Consider the following 16996-nt stretch of genomic DNA (forward strand, 5'->3'; position numbering starts at 1 on the left):
GTTTGTATGTCCCAAATGTCCTGATAAGCAAGTATTATTTTGACAGAGTAATGTTGTTCACATTAGTCCCCCCAAAAAATAACTATTAAGAATGAGGAAGAAGGGAAGATGGAAAGAATCTGAAAACACTACTCTCTGGACTCCTATTCAAATGAAGCAAAACAGGAGAATAAGCTGAGAGAATTACAAGAGGATTATTACCTCTATTTCCACCCACTTAACCAATGCAAAGCACAAAGTCTCCTCTGAGATACTGAATTTAAAGTCAAACACTTAAGAACAAAACCTTGTTTTTCTCTGGCGTTAAGCCCACTATTTACTTCCTTTGTAGTTCAGCTGGTAAAGAATCGGCCTGCAATGTGGGAGACCTAAGTTCAATCTCTGGGTTGGAAAGATTCCCTGGAGAAGGGGAAAGGCTACCCACTCCAATACTCTGGCCTGGAGAATTCCCAGGACTGCATAGTCCACGGGGTCTCAAACAGTCGGACACAACTGAACAGCTTTCACTTTCACTTTCACTAAGCCCACTGTTAGTGACAGAGAACAATGTCAGCAACACAAGGTTAAGGGAGCTCTTACCATTAGTACTTGAAAGATCTTCTTCATGGGGATGGAAACTGTTCAGAAGAGAAATTAGCCACGGCCAAATGCTGTAAATTAAACAGATAGTTCAGACTTTATTTTTGCATGAAAAACCAGAACGCTAATAAACCATAAAAATGTTACCAACAGGACCTAGACTATGTATTTTTCTCTTGGTTTAGCATTTTAAATGCTGTTATGATTTCCTAAAATATAATTACAAATGTGTCTAGATAAGATACACCAGAAGGGCCAAACTTCCGTAACAGAGACCTACTACTGCAGATCAGTCCTCAGGTTCCTAATTTAACAATCAGAAAAACTGACTTGTCAGTTTTATTCACTGAAAATGGATATTTACTGAGAAACCTTTGACCAGAGAAATAGCACATTATGTTTTTATATTTTTCACATACATTATCAGTTATGGAACCCATTACTAGTTCTTAATCTGTGACAGGGGATGTGGTTACATCATAGTCATATCACATTGAAAGTGATGAATATGCCTTTTTCTTTATGATATAAAAAAGTTCACATTGTTACAATGTCCTTACCTCTGTCTCCTAACACCAAATCTTTGCCAAAGTTTGCAAAATATTAAAAAATATTCTTAATACTTAGTTAAAATATTAAAAATAATTACAATCTACTTAAGATAATATTAAGATTTTCTAGAAATATGTAACCACCATGTTGGTAAAAGAGTGTGGCTTTAAGAAAATTTAAAAAGCCCAGGGTGAGTTGCCCAGGATAGAGAGATTGGATGCATATCATCACATCAGAGAAAAAACCTGGAAGCTGACAGCTGTACACTTTAAAATATTGGAATACGCCACTTTAAAATATATATAAATGAATAATATAGAAAAAATATATAAGGAAACAACACTGAAGAATAAATGTCTGCTACAAGCCTTTGAGGATGTAATGAATTAAGAGACAGTTGAAAAGGAAGGTTAATAACCTAAAAAAGCATGCTAGACTAGAACAATGTCTCTATGCAACAAATATGAGATCTCAAGAAACAGACAAAAAAGAGTATAAAATATGACTTAATGATATATTGCTTTACCCCACTGTGGGCTACTTAAGTCTAACTCTGCTTTCTACAAAGAAAAAAAAAAAAAAAATCACTATTTCATGTACTGATTCAGTCTAAGAGAACATGTTCTCAAAAAAGTATAGAAGAAAACAAGTTCTAGAAATTGTAATGGTCAAAAGCAAGAAACTCAAGTTTACTTGAAGTTCAGAAAATTGTTTTTTCCCTCATTTAAAAGATATGAGGATTATTACACCTTGATGTATCAGACACATTAGGAAAATCTTCAGTTTTAGAGAAATACCTCAAACTAGCTGAAAATGAGTAATAACATACTTTAAGATAAAATAAAATACCTGCAAGGACATAATTTAAAGATCCCAATAAATCTGAGAGAAGAAAGGGAGAAGAGTAAATGATACGGAAGAAAAAGGAAAGAAGTTTGAAAATAAAGCTATTTCTTCTGGTTGAATATCCTTTGCGATGATAAGAATGCACAGAGAGTTCCCTGGCAGCCCAGTGGTTAGGACTTGGGTCTGTCGCTGCTGTGACCCAGCTTCAATCACTGGTGCGGGAACGAAGATCCTGCAACTTATGTGGCACGGTGAAAAAAAATTAGAAAAGAAAAGAAAAGAAATGGGAATGCACAGAATAGGCCTAAAAGATCACTCACTGTATAGGAACAAAAAAAAGCTAAATAAAAATACCAATGCTTTTTCATAACATTACTAATACAGCTTACTGAACCAAACACAAGTTCTAAAGTACACATGATAAGGAAAAAGGTATAGCTTCTGGTTAAGAAATGAAAACTCTGTGCAAGAAAACACTGTCTAAAATATAACTTTAATACCTTGGCATGAAAAAGAGAAGTGTAGTATGCTGTGCTTATGTTGCTAAACTCTGTTCATGACAATATCAAAAATGAAGGCACTTAAAGTTAGATTTGAGGGGAGAAGAGGTAAGACAAGCACAAAATAAGAGGGATCATGGGGTCCTGAATGTGGCTAGGACATTTTTCAGGTTGTGACCTTGGTCAATATGTAGATGCTGAGCCACAAAGTAGAAATTTCAGAGACTCTCCCAATATCCACCATCAAAGTATGCAGGAGAGAAGCTTCTCACTCACTGCAAAGCCTTACTGCAGGTATTTATTCTATTGTTGTTTAGGGGCTACGTCATGTCTGACTCTTTTGTGAACCCATGGACTATAACCTGCCAGGCTCCTCTGACAATGGGATTTTCCAGGCAAGAATACTGGAGTGGGTTGTCATTTCCTTCTCTAGGGGATCTTTCTGACCAGGAATTGAAACTGCGGCTCCTGCATTGTCAGATGAATTCTTTACCAATGAGCCACCAGGGAAGCCCATTTATTCCTATGGCCAAAGGTAAACTGAAAACTTTCATTTGTCACTGTCTAAGGAATAATTCCTAAGAACTGTCAGGAATATTCTGAGTAGAGATTACACGGAAAATCATGAGAGCCCAAATAATATCCAATCCTCTATGCTTAGAACAAATATAACTCCAACTGGGTGTTACTGAAAGTCAGCATCAAACAGCTTAGTTAAAAAAAAGAATGGAAGAAGTAAAAAATCTCTTCCCTTCAATTCCTAAACAGAAAATTGGGGTGTATTGTAATGAATAAGAAACAAACTATTTCATTTTGCAATGTGAAAAATGCCTTTCCCCAGGATGGCAAGCAGGAATGCGGGAGCACACAGCGAGTCAGAAATCTAAGATTGTGCCTCCCATGAAGAATTCAAACAAGTAAGTGAAAAGCTTACAAAGAAGTCTTCAGTTCAATTTCTAGAGAGTAGGTGGAAAATACAAGTCCTCCACTGTTCCAATATTGTGTTAGAAGGCAGTTTCTACATATCTGTGGATATCAAACAAACAAAGCACACAGCTAATGGGAAATTCCGAGATACTTACTACTGTCTTTCATCCACCACTGCCTCCTGAAACACCCTGGGTCTGAGTCTCAGCCAGTCCATGGACACCTTGACGGCAGGTAGGGGATAGGCATTGTAGGATTCCTCCTGAGACTTGTTCTGGAGAGGACACTTGCACAGGATGCCAAGAAAAGACACTTAAAGAAAAAATGTGTGCACAAAGAATAAAATATTTGAAATTGTGTACCAGTCCAAATTAAAATATTACTACGAGCCTTGGGCTGTATGCTACTTAACACTTAAATATCTTACAGCTTCCTTCTAAAAAGACATCTTCTTTTCTACATTAGAAATGTCACAGATACTGTTGATGAAGGGGATGTCAGCAGATAAAAGGAGAGAACTTAGGGTTTAGGCCTCCTAATTCAGTATTACGAAATAAACACTTTTTCATGTTACTAATGGTTTGTTGCAATGATGAAAATGTCAAAGTTCATGCTTCCCAAAAAAGATGGCACAGGAAGTTAAATGATTTAATACTCACTAAAGAGGGCCAGCAACTGTGTCCAACACAGCTGCTCATCTTGGCTATAACTATGCTGCTCCGTTTCGTTGCTAAAGTCACGAAGATGATGAAGTTGAAACAGGTTAATGACAGTGACGTGAACTAACTGCTGAGAGTTGAAAGCTTTCTGGAATAGCAGCCTCTGTAAAAGAAGACAGGAATACTGAATATATTATCAAGAACTGAAGCTGTCTTCAGCACAATTAAACTGGCAGTCTGCATTTAAACCACAAGGGTAACATTTATAGATGAGTATTTTAATTGAATTTGATGCAGTCTGATGTTTCTCATGTTGACTTTCTGCCCTGAAAAGATTTAACCCAGTCACCACAGAGCTGTTTTTTGTTTTTTTAACAATGCTTTTTACTGCAAGAAACTATGTATTTTTTAATATGATCCGAGAAAAACTTTTTAGAGGACTATTAATAAATTTATACATTTTAATTCATCAGAAGCTGTTTTATAAGAGATGGAAACATACTAAAATATGAAACCAGGACCAATGATGACAAAATAGGTGCACATAGGAAAATCAAAATTTCAAGTAAAAAGAGGCAAAATGCATGTTTTACTCTTGGCACGTAACAAATGTCTTCCAAACTTGGTCATAAAGTTTACTCTTTCAAAGGCTTGACACATTTAAAGAAATTTATTTATAAATGAGATATATAGCAAAAACATATCTGAAACACAGGGTAAATGATAATCCAAAGCAGTCATTAACAAGTATTATAGGCCACCTGATGCGAAGAGCCAACTCATTTGAAAAGACCCTGATGTTGGGAAAGATTGAGGACAGGAGAAGAAGGGGACGACAGAGGATGAGATGGTTGGATGGCATCACCAACTCAATGGACATGGGTTTGGGTGGACTCCGGGAGCTGGTGATGGACAGGGAGGCCTGGCGTGCTGAGGTTCATGGGGTCGCAAAGAGTTGGACATGACTGAGCGACTGAACTGAACTGAATAGGCATTTGTACAAATAATTATACTGACACGTTCCTCTATCAGGAGAGCAATGGCCTTCACAACCACATTTCTTTGACTTAAGAAGTGTGTGCTCACAGTGACCTGTGGAGCATCCCTGTGAGGAAGGCTTCACCTGCATGCTCTCAGCTGCCTTAACTTCATCACCCTGCTACCTCAATATCTGCAGTAGTGTAGAGTACTCCCACAGAAAACAGTTTTCCAACACAAGTTCCTGACAAACTTGATAGCTATTAGAGATGACATCCTGGTTTCACCTTACACTTCAGCCACGGACAAATACCCTCCCTCCCCAGGCAAAACTTCTGGAGAAAGTGGGGTTCACTGCCACTAGCCTTATGATGGGAAATGGATTATGTCACTTACACTTCTACCAGCAGTGACAAGAGATCCTACCATCTCATAAATTTATAGCTGCTTGTGTCCAGCCTATTCTGAGATTTTTTTTTTTTTTTACCATAAAGAATGTGAAACATCCAGAATAAGTTCCATAATTCTACTAACAAGATCTTTCACATTATCATTGGAAAAAACACAGTTCTATTTCTCTTTAATTCTATTCTCCCTATCATCCTGCCATCTGTCTTTCCAGTATATACATCAAGAATGCTTACTCCTTTTCAAATGGCATCGACCATTTTTCTTTCCTTTACTCTGAATATCTTGAAATGCTATTTCGTTCCCAGAGTGCTCCTGTAAAACTCTTCTTTCGTTCTCTACATCCAACTTTACAGATCAGCTGACTATGTACATAAACACATAAAATTGGCATGAGAATATTGTTTTTCAAGAAGTGTGCTTTTCTATGAGTATAATTTATAGTAATGTATCCCTTGTATCTATAAATCCAGTGGCATTTATTTTAGAAGGCAATGTTCTACTGAACAAAATTAAATAATTTTTTTCCTAGTTTATGTACAGAAACATAGCATATGAGAGCAGCCTAGGACTGGCAAATGATAATGCAAGTTCATGAAGGTACAGACTGTGTCCTGTTCTCCCCTATATCTCTAAAAGCTTAGAGAAGTGAGAGAAGTGCAGATTATACAATAGGACTCAAACACTTAGTGAAGGAATAACCCATACTTTTAGAAATACATAACTATTAAGTTGTAATTTCATAACATTTGGATTGCATTTTAGTAACAGGTTAAACCGGGACTGACTTTTTGTTACTCAAAGACACTTTCAACAGCAGTTAAGGATTATACTGAACTAAATACTGTTAAGAAACAGCACACATTTAACAGATATAAAAGCCATGTATCTCAGTTCCTAAACCCAGATCTTAAGTCCTCCAATGAGGACTTAAGGACCTCTCAAGTTGGTACATGTTTCTGCTTAGTAGATAAAGACTTGCTGGTAAGACAGATACACTGAGGTTTACATGTGGATAATACTAATTGTCTGTAAAAGCTTTAGAAATACTTACTCAACTATGCTAAAATTTCACTCCAACAATGTTCTTCTGACATTTCAATACTGGCTAAGGTTTAAAATAGATCTGCCTCATACTATGTTTAACTTCAGAGTGTTGGAATAATACTTTAAAGTGTTATTTTAGCAATTGCCCACATACACCCACCAGAACTTCACATGCAAAAATATATATCTGAAGACAGTATTAGTGTCTGAGGTTGAACCAAATACAAAACTGACTAGCTTCTATATGAGAATGACTTAGAGAAGATCTCATGAAGGTAGGTCCCCCCTTCCTCCCCATTTACGGAGTATATCTTGAATAGAACCAGAGTTGGAAGCAATCTCAAAAGATCATTTGGTCCAACCCCCTGCTATTCAATGAGACTGCACCTAAACCATTCAAGAAAAATGGCTGCCAATCTGACTTTTAAGCTCTCAAAAGAGAGACCTCCTAGTAACCCCCTACAGGTCTCTATTTAAATTTTAAGATTTTATTTCTGACCTCAGGAAGACAAAGATGTGTTCTTTTAAAATAATCCTTCATATATCTGAAAACTTACAATGAATAATATTTAGACTTGTTTTTTCTAGGCTGAACAGCCTAGGGCTTTAAAAAGTTGGTTGTTTCTTTCATGTACCCAACCCCATAAATCATGGGCTAAGTTTAAATAGGTCACTAACAGAAGCAGAGAACAGCAGGGGACTCTAGAAGCTTATTTCAAAAACAAACTATGTCTATTATAGTTACTTGGTATAATCTCTTACACATAAAAAGTATCAACTAAAAAATGATCGTCTATAAAAACTATTTCACACTGATTGTATCTGGCTAATTTACTGTCTCTTAACTAAGTTCTACAATCTCTGGAACGTGAAACCTGTATAATACTTCATAGACAATTTCCCAGTTACAGACAATTCCTCAGTTCAGTTCAGTCGCTCAGTCGTGTCCGACTCTTTGCGACCCCATGAATTGCAGCACACCAGGCCTCCCTGTCCATCACCAACTCCCGGAGTTCACTCAGACTCACGTCCATCGAGTCAGTGATGCCATCCAGCCATCTCATCCTCTGTCGTCCCCTTCTCCTCCTGCCCCCAATCCCTCCAAGCATCAGAGTCTTTTCCAATGAGTCCACTCTTCGCATGAGGTGGCCAAAGTACTGGAGTTTCAGCTTTAGCATCATTCCTTCCAAAGAAATCCCAGGGCTGATCTCCTTCAGAATGGACTGGTTGGATCTCCTTGCAGTCCAAGGGACTCTCAAGAGTCTTCTCCAACACCACAGTTCAAAAGCATCAATTCTTCGGTGCTCAGCCTTCTTCACAGTCCAACTCTCACATCCATACATGACCACAGGAAAAACCATAGTTACAGACAATTCCCCAAGTGTATAGACACTCAAAAGTAACCTAGAAATATGTTCTTTGAGACTGTCTTGTTCACTGTTGATTTCAGTGACTAAAACAGTGACTGGTACATACTAGTCAAATATTTGTTGAATAAATGAACTAAAAATAAAACAGTTAATTTTAACTCCTCCAATATTATATATATTTTACTACATCATTTAAACTAAGTTAATATACTAATAAAAATTACTTTCATACATATAACTAGAAAAAAGGTTCCTTAATTTTATCTCCTTGTACAAATTAGTGAAATATATGCCCGCTGAATGAAATTCTCATTACTTTCCTTCAGTCAATCACAAATCCTGAGGGATCAAAGCACAGTAAGAACAATGAGCTCAGTTCGCAGAATGGAATTACTATCAATAAAGTAGGCAACCAAATCACATCTAAATACAGAAAACATCAAATGCAGGACTTCCAAAACTGAGAAAAGAAAGGTGCTTGATCTGACAGGGAAGGAGGAAAATTTGTCTTTCCCACTATGGTATTTTCTGCCAAATGGCAGCTACTTAGTGAAAATATGTCTGCTGTATTTCTTTATATAGACAGCACCTCAGTTTAAACTGAAGGAATGCGGTTTGCCAGAATTTCACATGCTTTAAATTTCGGTTTTATCAACATTTCATAATTAAGTAATGACATAAAACTGGGAGTGAGTCTCCTCCAAATCATATGCTTCCTCATTTAGACAAGAAAAAATTCTGTTTAAAAAAATCTAACCTTAAACTGTTCTTCCAACTTCTCTCGAAGAGGGCTCAACTTTTCCAAGCTCTTACTCAGGTACACATGACCGTGGAATTTAATAAAGGCCTTGATGAAGTCAGAAACACCCCATTTGGTTTTCACCTCATCCCGGCTGAAATGAAAGAAAAACTTTCATGAATCTTAAGCAGCAAAATGGCTAAAACGTCTTACAGGAGACTTTGATTTGCAAAAACACATTATTTGAGCACCTGTGTTCTCAGTGACTTTTCAACTGTAACACGCTCAGATGAAGTAGTACTCAGCAGCCTGTACTACTCCACTGGGAACAACTCAGAGACTGACTGGTTGAAATTCAGTGGCGACTACATGCAAAACTGTTGTAATACATATGTTTAGATTTTAGGCAAATATGAGAGACAGGAAGCATGAGCAACTGGCCATTATTTCTTGTATGCCCAAATTTGAGTCCATTTGGAAAAGTCAACCTTACCTTTCCAGTGCTTTAGAAAGTGCTTTTTGTAGATTAGTAGAGGCAGCTGGGAAAGGGAACTTCACAGCAATGCTTCTGCAGTAGTAGAAAATTGTAGTCAGATGGTCTCCTTTGGAAGAAGCTAAGATAGCCAACTGATTGTAAGGCTGACCTAGAGAAGAAAGGTAAGATTCTAAAGTAATCCAAGATGCAATGAAGTCTTGCTATCACAGAATGCAGAAGGTCAGTTTTTAAATCTCTGTATTAACAATGGGGAGCATTTTATAAAGTAAATCCCATGACTAGCTCATTAAAAATGGCCTAGCAGCACACTTTAGTGATGGCGCATAGGTTAAAAGTCATACGATTAGGGTGGGGGGCACTCCAAGTTCAAATAAGACTTTGGAAAGGGCTAGACAGGAAGTATTTTTTGCTTTGTGGGCCAGTCTCTACCACAACTACTCCCCTGTGCCACTGCAGTGGGAAAGCAGCCAGACAGCATGGACCAGTGTGTCCCAGTGCCGTCCCCGCCTGCAGGCGACTCCTTTAGAATCTAATGGACTTTCATTGTGGCTTATCAAGAATGCGTATCACCAAACACCTACAGTAATTTAATTCAAGAATAGCTCCTAACGCCCATTTAGAGAGCCATCAAAAGACAAAAGCATTATCTTTTTGTAATAAGAGAGAATTTTTCTAGGAGGGAAAGTATGGTATTAAAAAGAAAATTATATTAGGAAAGCCAGTTGTTGAAGCAATTTTAGATCCCATTAGAGGATATTCTATCCATAGCGCTTTACTGACAACAGTAATAATACTTTTATTTCCAATTGCACAGAATATACAGTTAAAAGGAAAAATACAATAATCAATACCAAAACTGAAAATATCTTTTGGCTTCTTACCACTTAAATGAGGAGCCCTGAACTATCTATTTTCTATTTTTCTACTGAGAGTAAAGTGTCATAACCAACTCACCATTAGAGGGGACAAGCTGAGCCGCATGCCTATAGTAGGACTCTGCCTGGCTGGTCTGGTTTCTGTATCGAGCTAAGAGGAAGGAAAAAAAAAACTCAGTTTAAAAACAAACACACAGATAAAAACAACCATTAGGGTAATTCCAAAACAGCTATAGTTTTTAAAGATTTAAAGTTAATAAATACATTAAAATTAAATGAAGATTAAAGACAAAGTATTTTAAAACAAATTAACTATAGGATTACGTGTGAAGTGTCCATCCGGCCTTCCCTATCTGGGACATTCAGCATGTAACCAACTTTAAAGCTTACCTAGGCCCCATTTTCAGGTCCTCCAGTGTCATGCCATCACCAGCTCCCACTACGGACTATGCTGGTGACCTGGGGCCGGCCCACAAGAAGGGGTGAGTTATATGGCACTTAAAAACAAAACAAAACAAAAAACACTATACAATATGATCTGAAATTTATGTATTTCTTTAATATCTTTATAAAGTGATTTTGAAAAATGCCTCATACCTATTGAAATATTATTTATGTGTGTGCAAAGAACACACTGAAAGCAAAAGCAATCTAGATATACTACTACTTGCTGAATCTCCCTGTAGAAACTGGTGCTTGCTTTGATGTGACCTCTCCTGGAATGAATGATTTACGACATCAAGAAATCTAAAAATCTCTGAATGTAAATCCACTCCTTGTTATTTGAGGACAGTCAAAACATAATCCTATAGTTAATTTGTTTCACAACCCTTTTTAGGTCACCTTAAAGGAATGAACAAGAATATATATATTACATAACATTCCGAGATAAAATATATAAAATGGAAATACAAATCGAACTGTAAAAAGCAAACAATTAAAAATGAACTTTTAATGCACTGGTAGGAAGAAAAGAAGGCAACCCAGCTTCAGAAGGAGTAATTTGTATAAACTCCACAATTCCAAAGGAATACAGTCTTTCAGAAAATATTATGGCATCACTTTGAAAGATTAAGCTTTGATTACATTTTTGCTGGTTTATTATTTGCCTACATCTGCATAAAATCTGAATATGAAAGTTACTTCCTTCAAAATCCTTTGCCAATCCCAAAGCATTCAGAAAATCAAAGTTTCTTAAAATACATTTTATAGTTTTCTCTTATGACAATCTAAGTTGTATGTGTATGCTTGTTTAAAAGAAAATAATCTTTCTATGACTACTCCAAAGAAAAGCATGAATGTATTATCAATTCCTTCACACCAAGGGCTCACCAATGTCTCCAAGGTGAACGAGGCAGTGCTGGCAGATATAGGAACAGGAGCTAGACTGTGGCTTCACTATGGCGCTGGTATGCGTCTGTTTATTGCTGATAATTCCCAACTGGGAAGACTTCACACGGCATGGTAAATCTACATTAAACACTGTACACAGTTCTTGTAATAACTGAAAGGAAAACATGAGCAAGGATTAGTATTAAGTCAGAAGTGCTCTAACAGTAATGTTGGTATACTTTAACATGTGTAACTAATATAAAATACTGCTAAGACCTAAGATAGGACAACCTTTCATAGGATAACTAGTAACATTCATTACAAATCATATCATTTGACTTGCCAAGTAGTAGAGCAATCCAAGATGTACATCTAAAAGGAACAGCAGCAATTTAGGAAAAAAATGATTTTACCTGAGTAGGCTATTCAGATTCATTCAGCAAGCAACTCCATGAAATTACCTCTCTCTCTCTCTATTTTGTTTTCCTCTTAGAAACACACAAAACTCATTAAAGACTAGTTGGTTACAAATTCGGAGAAGGCAATGTCACCCCACTCCAATACTCTTGCCTGGAAAATCCCATGGATGGAGGAGCCTGGTAGGCTGCAATCCATGGGATCACGAAGAGTCGGACACTACTGAGCGACTTCACTTTCACTTTTCACTTTCACACATTGGAGAAGGAAATGGCAACCCACTCCAGTGTTCTTGCCTGGAGAATCCCAGGGACGGGGGAGCCTGGTGGGCTACCGTCTATGGGATCACATCGAGTCGAACACGACTGAAGCGACTTAGCAGCAGCAGGTTACAAATTTGATTTAAATACAAACCAACATATTTGGCAGACTTCAGGAGTTTCTTGAGATTTATTTTCTTAAGCCCGAGGTCAAACTTGGGTCTCTGCATACACAGATCTATACATCTGTAGAGATCTGGAAGGAACTTTTGACATTATGTAGACATCCACTTCTTTCTTCCTCTCTTCTCTAGTTTTATGGTATGAGAGGGTTCCTTCTCTCACTGAGAAATAACTTCTCTGTGTGAGCATGTTGTTTCATTCTTTTCTGCCTCCTGCCTGCCATCCCCTCATTTTAAAAATCTACTTTCAACTTATCAAGCTTCTTTGCTATGGCCTATGAAATGGTGCCCACAAAAAATAAACAATAATTATTACTATAAGACAAAACACACAGAACCAAAGCATTTTCCCTTGACTCTAGATTTCTCCTTTAGCAAGCTTCTAATGTCTCTTCTTCTCAACAGAATTCCTTCAAAGGAGTCCACAAGTATCTGCTTTCTCAATTCATAGTTGCTCCTTAGTCCATTATGATCTGACTTTCCCACAGCCTCTCCACTCCCCATCCCACCATCCACAACCACTCTACTGAAACTGCTGTCAAAGACTTCTTGTTAAAAATAAGCAAATACAATGGATGTTTCCTAGTCATCATCCTATTGGATCTCTCTGTCACACTGAAAACAGCTGATTTTATGACTGATCACTAAGCTTTGCCAGTTCTTTTTTTCTTGCCAATCATTTCTTTTCAGTGTCCTTCATTCAAAGACTTTCTCCCCCCACATTAATAGCCTCAAGCACTTAATTCTTGGCCCTCCACACAGCTCTTCACATTCTACTCTCATTCATTCAAATATTTACTTACAAGCAGATGACACCACCCTTATGGCAGAAAGTGAAGAAGAACTAAAGAGCCTCTTGATGAAAGTGAAAGAGGAGAGAGAAAAAGTTGGCTTAAAGCTCAACATTCAGAAAATTAAGATCACGGCATCCAGTCCCATCACTTCATGGCAAACAGATGGGGAAACAGTGGAAACAGTGGCTGACTTTATTTTTCTGGGCTCCAAAATCACTGCGGATGGTGATTGCAGCCATGAAATTAAGACGCTTACTCCTTGGAAGGAAAGTCAGGACCAACCTGCTGCTGCTGCTAAGTCGCTTCAGTCGTGTCCGACTCTGTGCGACCCCATAGACGGCAGCCCACCAGGCTCCGCCGTCCCTGGGATTCTCCAGGCAAGAACACTGGAGTGGACCAACCTACACAGCATATTAAAAAGCAGAGACATTAATTTGCCAACAAAGGTCCGTCTAGTCAAGGCTATGGTTTTTCCAGTGGTCATGTATGGATGTGAGAGTTGGACTATAAAGAAAGCCGAGCGCTGAAGAACTGATGCTTTTGAACTGTGGTGTTGGAGAAGACTCTTGAGAGTCCCTTGGACTGCAAGGAGATCCAACCAGTCCATCCTAAAGATCATCAGTCCTGGGTGTTCATTGGAGGGACTGATGCTAAAGCTGAAACTCCAATACTTTGGCCACCTGATGAGAAGAGCTGACTCATTTGAAAAGACCCTGATGCTGGGAAAGATTGAGGGCAGGAGGAGAAGGGGACGACAGAGGATGAGATGGCTGGATGGTATCACCGACTCGATGGACATGGGTTTGGGTGAACTCCGGCAGTTGGTGATGGACAGGGAGACCTGGCATGCTGTGGTTCATGGGGTCGCAAAGAGTCGGACACGACTGAGTGACTGAACTGAACTGAACTGATTATCATTCAAATACTTGGTTATTGTATCACACCCATGGAAAACAATAGGGACACAGAGATAAATAAAAAAATCTGTGTGCTTAAGGAGCTCACAGCTAAATGAGCAAGACAGGTACATAAAGTAGGGAAGGGAGAGTAGGAGAGACGAGGAAGAGAGAGAAAAATAACAAATACAATAGCATAAACCAACGGAATATTCTATGCCTGTAATAAGTTTCACTCCCTGGGCTATGTGTTTGTCTCACTTAATCCTTGTGATAAACTAGTAGCAATGCAATATGTTGCTTCAACACAGGTATGAAGCTCCATTTTTTTCAGATGAGGGTATGAAAGCAACAAAAATATTGAGTTGTTTGACAAATATTACAGAATTAGAAATATCTTGATTCAAACACCACTCTCTCTTATAAGTACAGATTTCACAAAACAAGATACCTTGGGGGACCCAACTCAGAATGATATATAATATCTCACCCTTTTCCTAAGATAAAAAGCACCTCTATAGCCAAATAGAAAATCCTATATTCCCTTCTCACGAAACACAGGGGTTACCTACAACTGTACTTATACCTGTACATTTGCAATGTGCAAGAAATTTACTGACATAAAACTGAGCAAACAAAACTAGTGCCAAGAGAGTCTGAAAATAGAAAAAAAGGAACGAAAAATGGGAAAAACCCTAAAACAGATTCTGTGGAAGATAGCAAGAAGAAACATGACAGAGGATAAGCAAACAATTGAGTTCTACAGGTACTGAAAGAATAGACTGGAGAATCAGGCACAGCTGAGTATCTATCAAGAAGAAAAAAAGATATTTAAGAAAAGTAAATCAAATACGGTTTAAACTTCATGTGGCTGTCTTATAATAAAATTTTTGCCTGAACCCAGGAGTTGTAGGTAGAGATACTGGAAAAATTCCTGTTGGTTCAAAGGATTCCAGGTGAGAAAGCACAAGTTGAGGCAGAAACAAGGTGGGACTAAAGAGAAACAGATGTTTAATAAGCTGAACAAAACTGTATTTGGCAATTATTCTATGAAAACTCTATTATACTATTCCACTGCTACTTAGCTCTTCAATCTACCCTAAGAATTTAGAACTAAATATGAATACACAGGGATTCCCTCATAGCTCAGTTGGTAAAGAATCCGCCTGCAATGCAGGAGACCCCGGTTCGATTCTTGGCTCGGGAAGATCCCCTGGAGAAGGGATAGGCTACCCACTGCAGTATTCTTGGGCTTCCCTTGTGGCTCAGCTGGTAAAGAATCTGCCTGTAATGAGGGATACCTGGGTTTGATCCCTGGGTTGGGAAGATCCCCTGGAGAAGGGAAAGGCTACCACACTCCAGTATTCTGGCCTGGAGAATTCCACGGACTGTATAGTCCATGGGGTCACAAAGAGTTGAACACAAATGAGCAACTTTCACTTTTCACTTTCACTATGAATACACAGAATATCTTTTAATTACTACAGATACTTAATGCTTTCTTTTTGGCTCCCATTTCTTAAGAGTAAGGACTACTCTACTGTTCTGTATTTTTATGTTTAAAAAAAACCCATACAGCATAATGTTACATCTTTACTTCATTTGGCAATTTGGTTCTGGTTTGAAGCACCATGCTTTAAATACCAATAGTTAACAAAACGATCTAAGTCAAAATCATTTTCACAGAAAACAGAAATGAGGATAATCATGTATCAGTCTCTTTTCAATCCATTCTAATCAGATTTCTATCTCGACCACTCAACTTAAGTCCCATTTCATCAAATCCAAGATACCATAAATTGTAAGATGAACTATTATTTACATAACAGAATAAAAAACTGCCAATTAAATGGTGAACTGACCATCTTTTGTAAATGTATCCCTATCTCAGAGGTGTTAAAATATGAAAAATGTTTTAGAAATGAGGAAATATGGTATCCATTAATTTCACTAATGACTTCTGTGTGTCAAATCCAACTGATCCTTTTTAATCACCTTACCTGATTTCTTTGTAGCACTCAACTGAGTTGGTCACTCCCTCCTCATAGTGAAGTGCTTTTCTCTTTGTCTTCTAAGATACCACTCTGATTTACTCCTACTGAAATGTGGCTCCTCCTGTGCCAAACCTGTTCCCACCTAGTTCTATGGTTTTAAATGCAAAACCCTAATGTCTAAGTCAGGGTACTTTATTGTAATCATAAATTTTACTCTGGCTCTGACCTTTTCACTGAGCTCCTAGCTTAGCTTATCGAATTACCTATTTGACCTCTCCACTTATATGTCAAACAGGCATCTATCTCCCTAGCGTAGCATGAATAGAGTTGTCTTTTCTTCAGTGTTCCCTATCTCAGTAAATGGTACAACCAGTCAACTAGCTGATAACTGAAGTTATCTCTGACTCTTCACCTATCCTGATTCCATACATCTGATCCAATTTATTAGGAAGGCCTGGCCATACTTTAAAAATCCATCAATATCCTTCCATTACCACAACAGCACACTATCTACCTTCCATTCTTGACCCCTGATAAATTAATCTCCAAGTAACATCCAAAGTAATCTTTAAAAATACAAATTTTATCATGCTATTCCCGTCTACTTCCCAATGACTTGCAACTATACTTCAGATTAAAATTCAAAACTCATCTTAGTCTATAAAGCTGTACAATGATTTGGACCTGCTGTACTTCCCCAGTCTGGTAGCTTAATCTGCACCACATGTCATCAAAAAAGATGTACAGAACATTATTGTTTACAACATCATTTAACTGTTTCAATTACCAAGTCAAGATAACCAAAAAAACGTCACTAACAAGTTCTATTAATGTTGAGATCTGAAAAAAGTTTACTGCTGCTCATCCTATGACTCAACCCGGGGCTGTGGAATGCAGCGGGGGAAAGATCAATACTTACTACAAAAATTTCAAAAAACAAATTTCAAAATTAGATTACTTATATATTTTCCTTTATAAAATAATATTTTCCTTTATAAAACAATATTTTGAGACAGTGATTTTATTATTGACTTGCTTATAAAATGTTTTTGCAAATAACCTGCTACCTCAACAAAAATGATTCCTGCTATACTTCCTTGCAGATTTGTTTGGATTTATCAGTGTCCAATCAAATGAGAATCCCA

The 16996-nt window shown here is 37.7% G+C and overlaps 1 protein-coding gene across 10 annotated transcripts in view; it reads right to left on the reverse strand.

Moving 5' to 3' along the window:
- SMG7 (SMG7 nonsense mediated mRNA decay factor) overlaps window positions 1-16996 on the reverse strand; it is an 86384-nt gene that overhangs the window by 15248 nt on the left and 54140 nt on the right. For all 10 annotated transcript variants that reach the window (XM_025285497.3, XM_006048642.4, XM_025285501.2 and 7 more), the window contains 7 exons: window positions 11309-11480; window positions 10056-10127; window positions 9099-9249; window positions 8624-8759; window positions 4064-4226; window positions 3560-3716; window positions 580-650 (listed from right to left, as the gene is read on the reverse strand). In XM_025285497.3, coding sequence (XP_025141282.1) covers window positions 580-650; window positions 3560-3716; window positions 4064-4226; window positions 8624-8759; window positions 9099-9249; window positions 10056-10127; window positions 11309-11480 — 922 coding nt within the window. The remainder of the gene's footprint in view (window positions 1-579; window positions 651-3559; window positions 3717-4063; window positions 4227-8623; window positions 8760-9098; window positions 9250-10055; window positions 10128-11308; window positions 11481-16996) is intronic.

This window comes from Bubalus bubalis, chromosome 5 (genome assembly GCF_019923935.1).
Source record: "Bubalus bubalis isolate 160015118507 breed Murrah chromosome 5, NDDB_SH_1, whole genome shotgun sequence".
Lineage (NCBI taxonomy): Eukaryota > Metazoa > Chordata > Mammalia > Artiodactyla > Bovidae > Bubalus > Bubalus bubalis.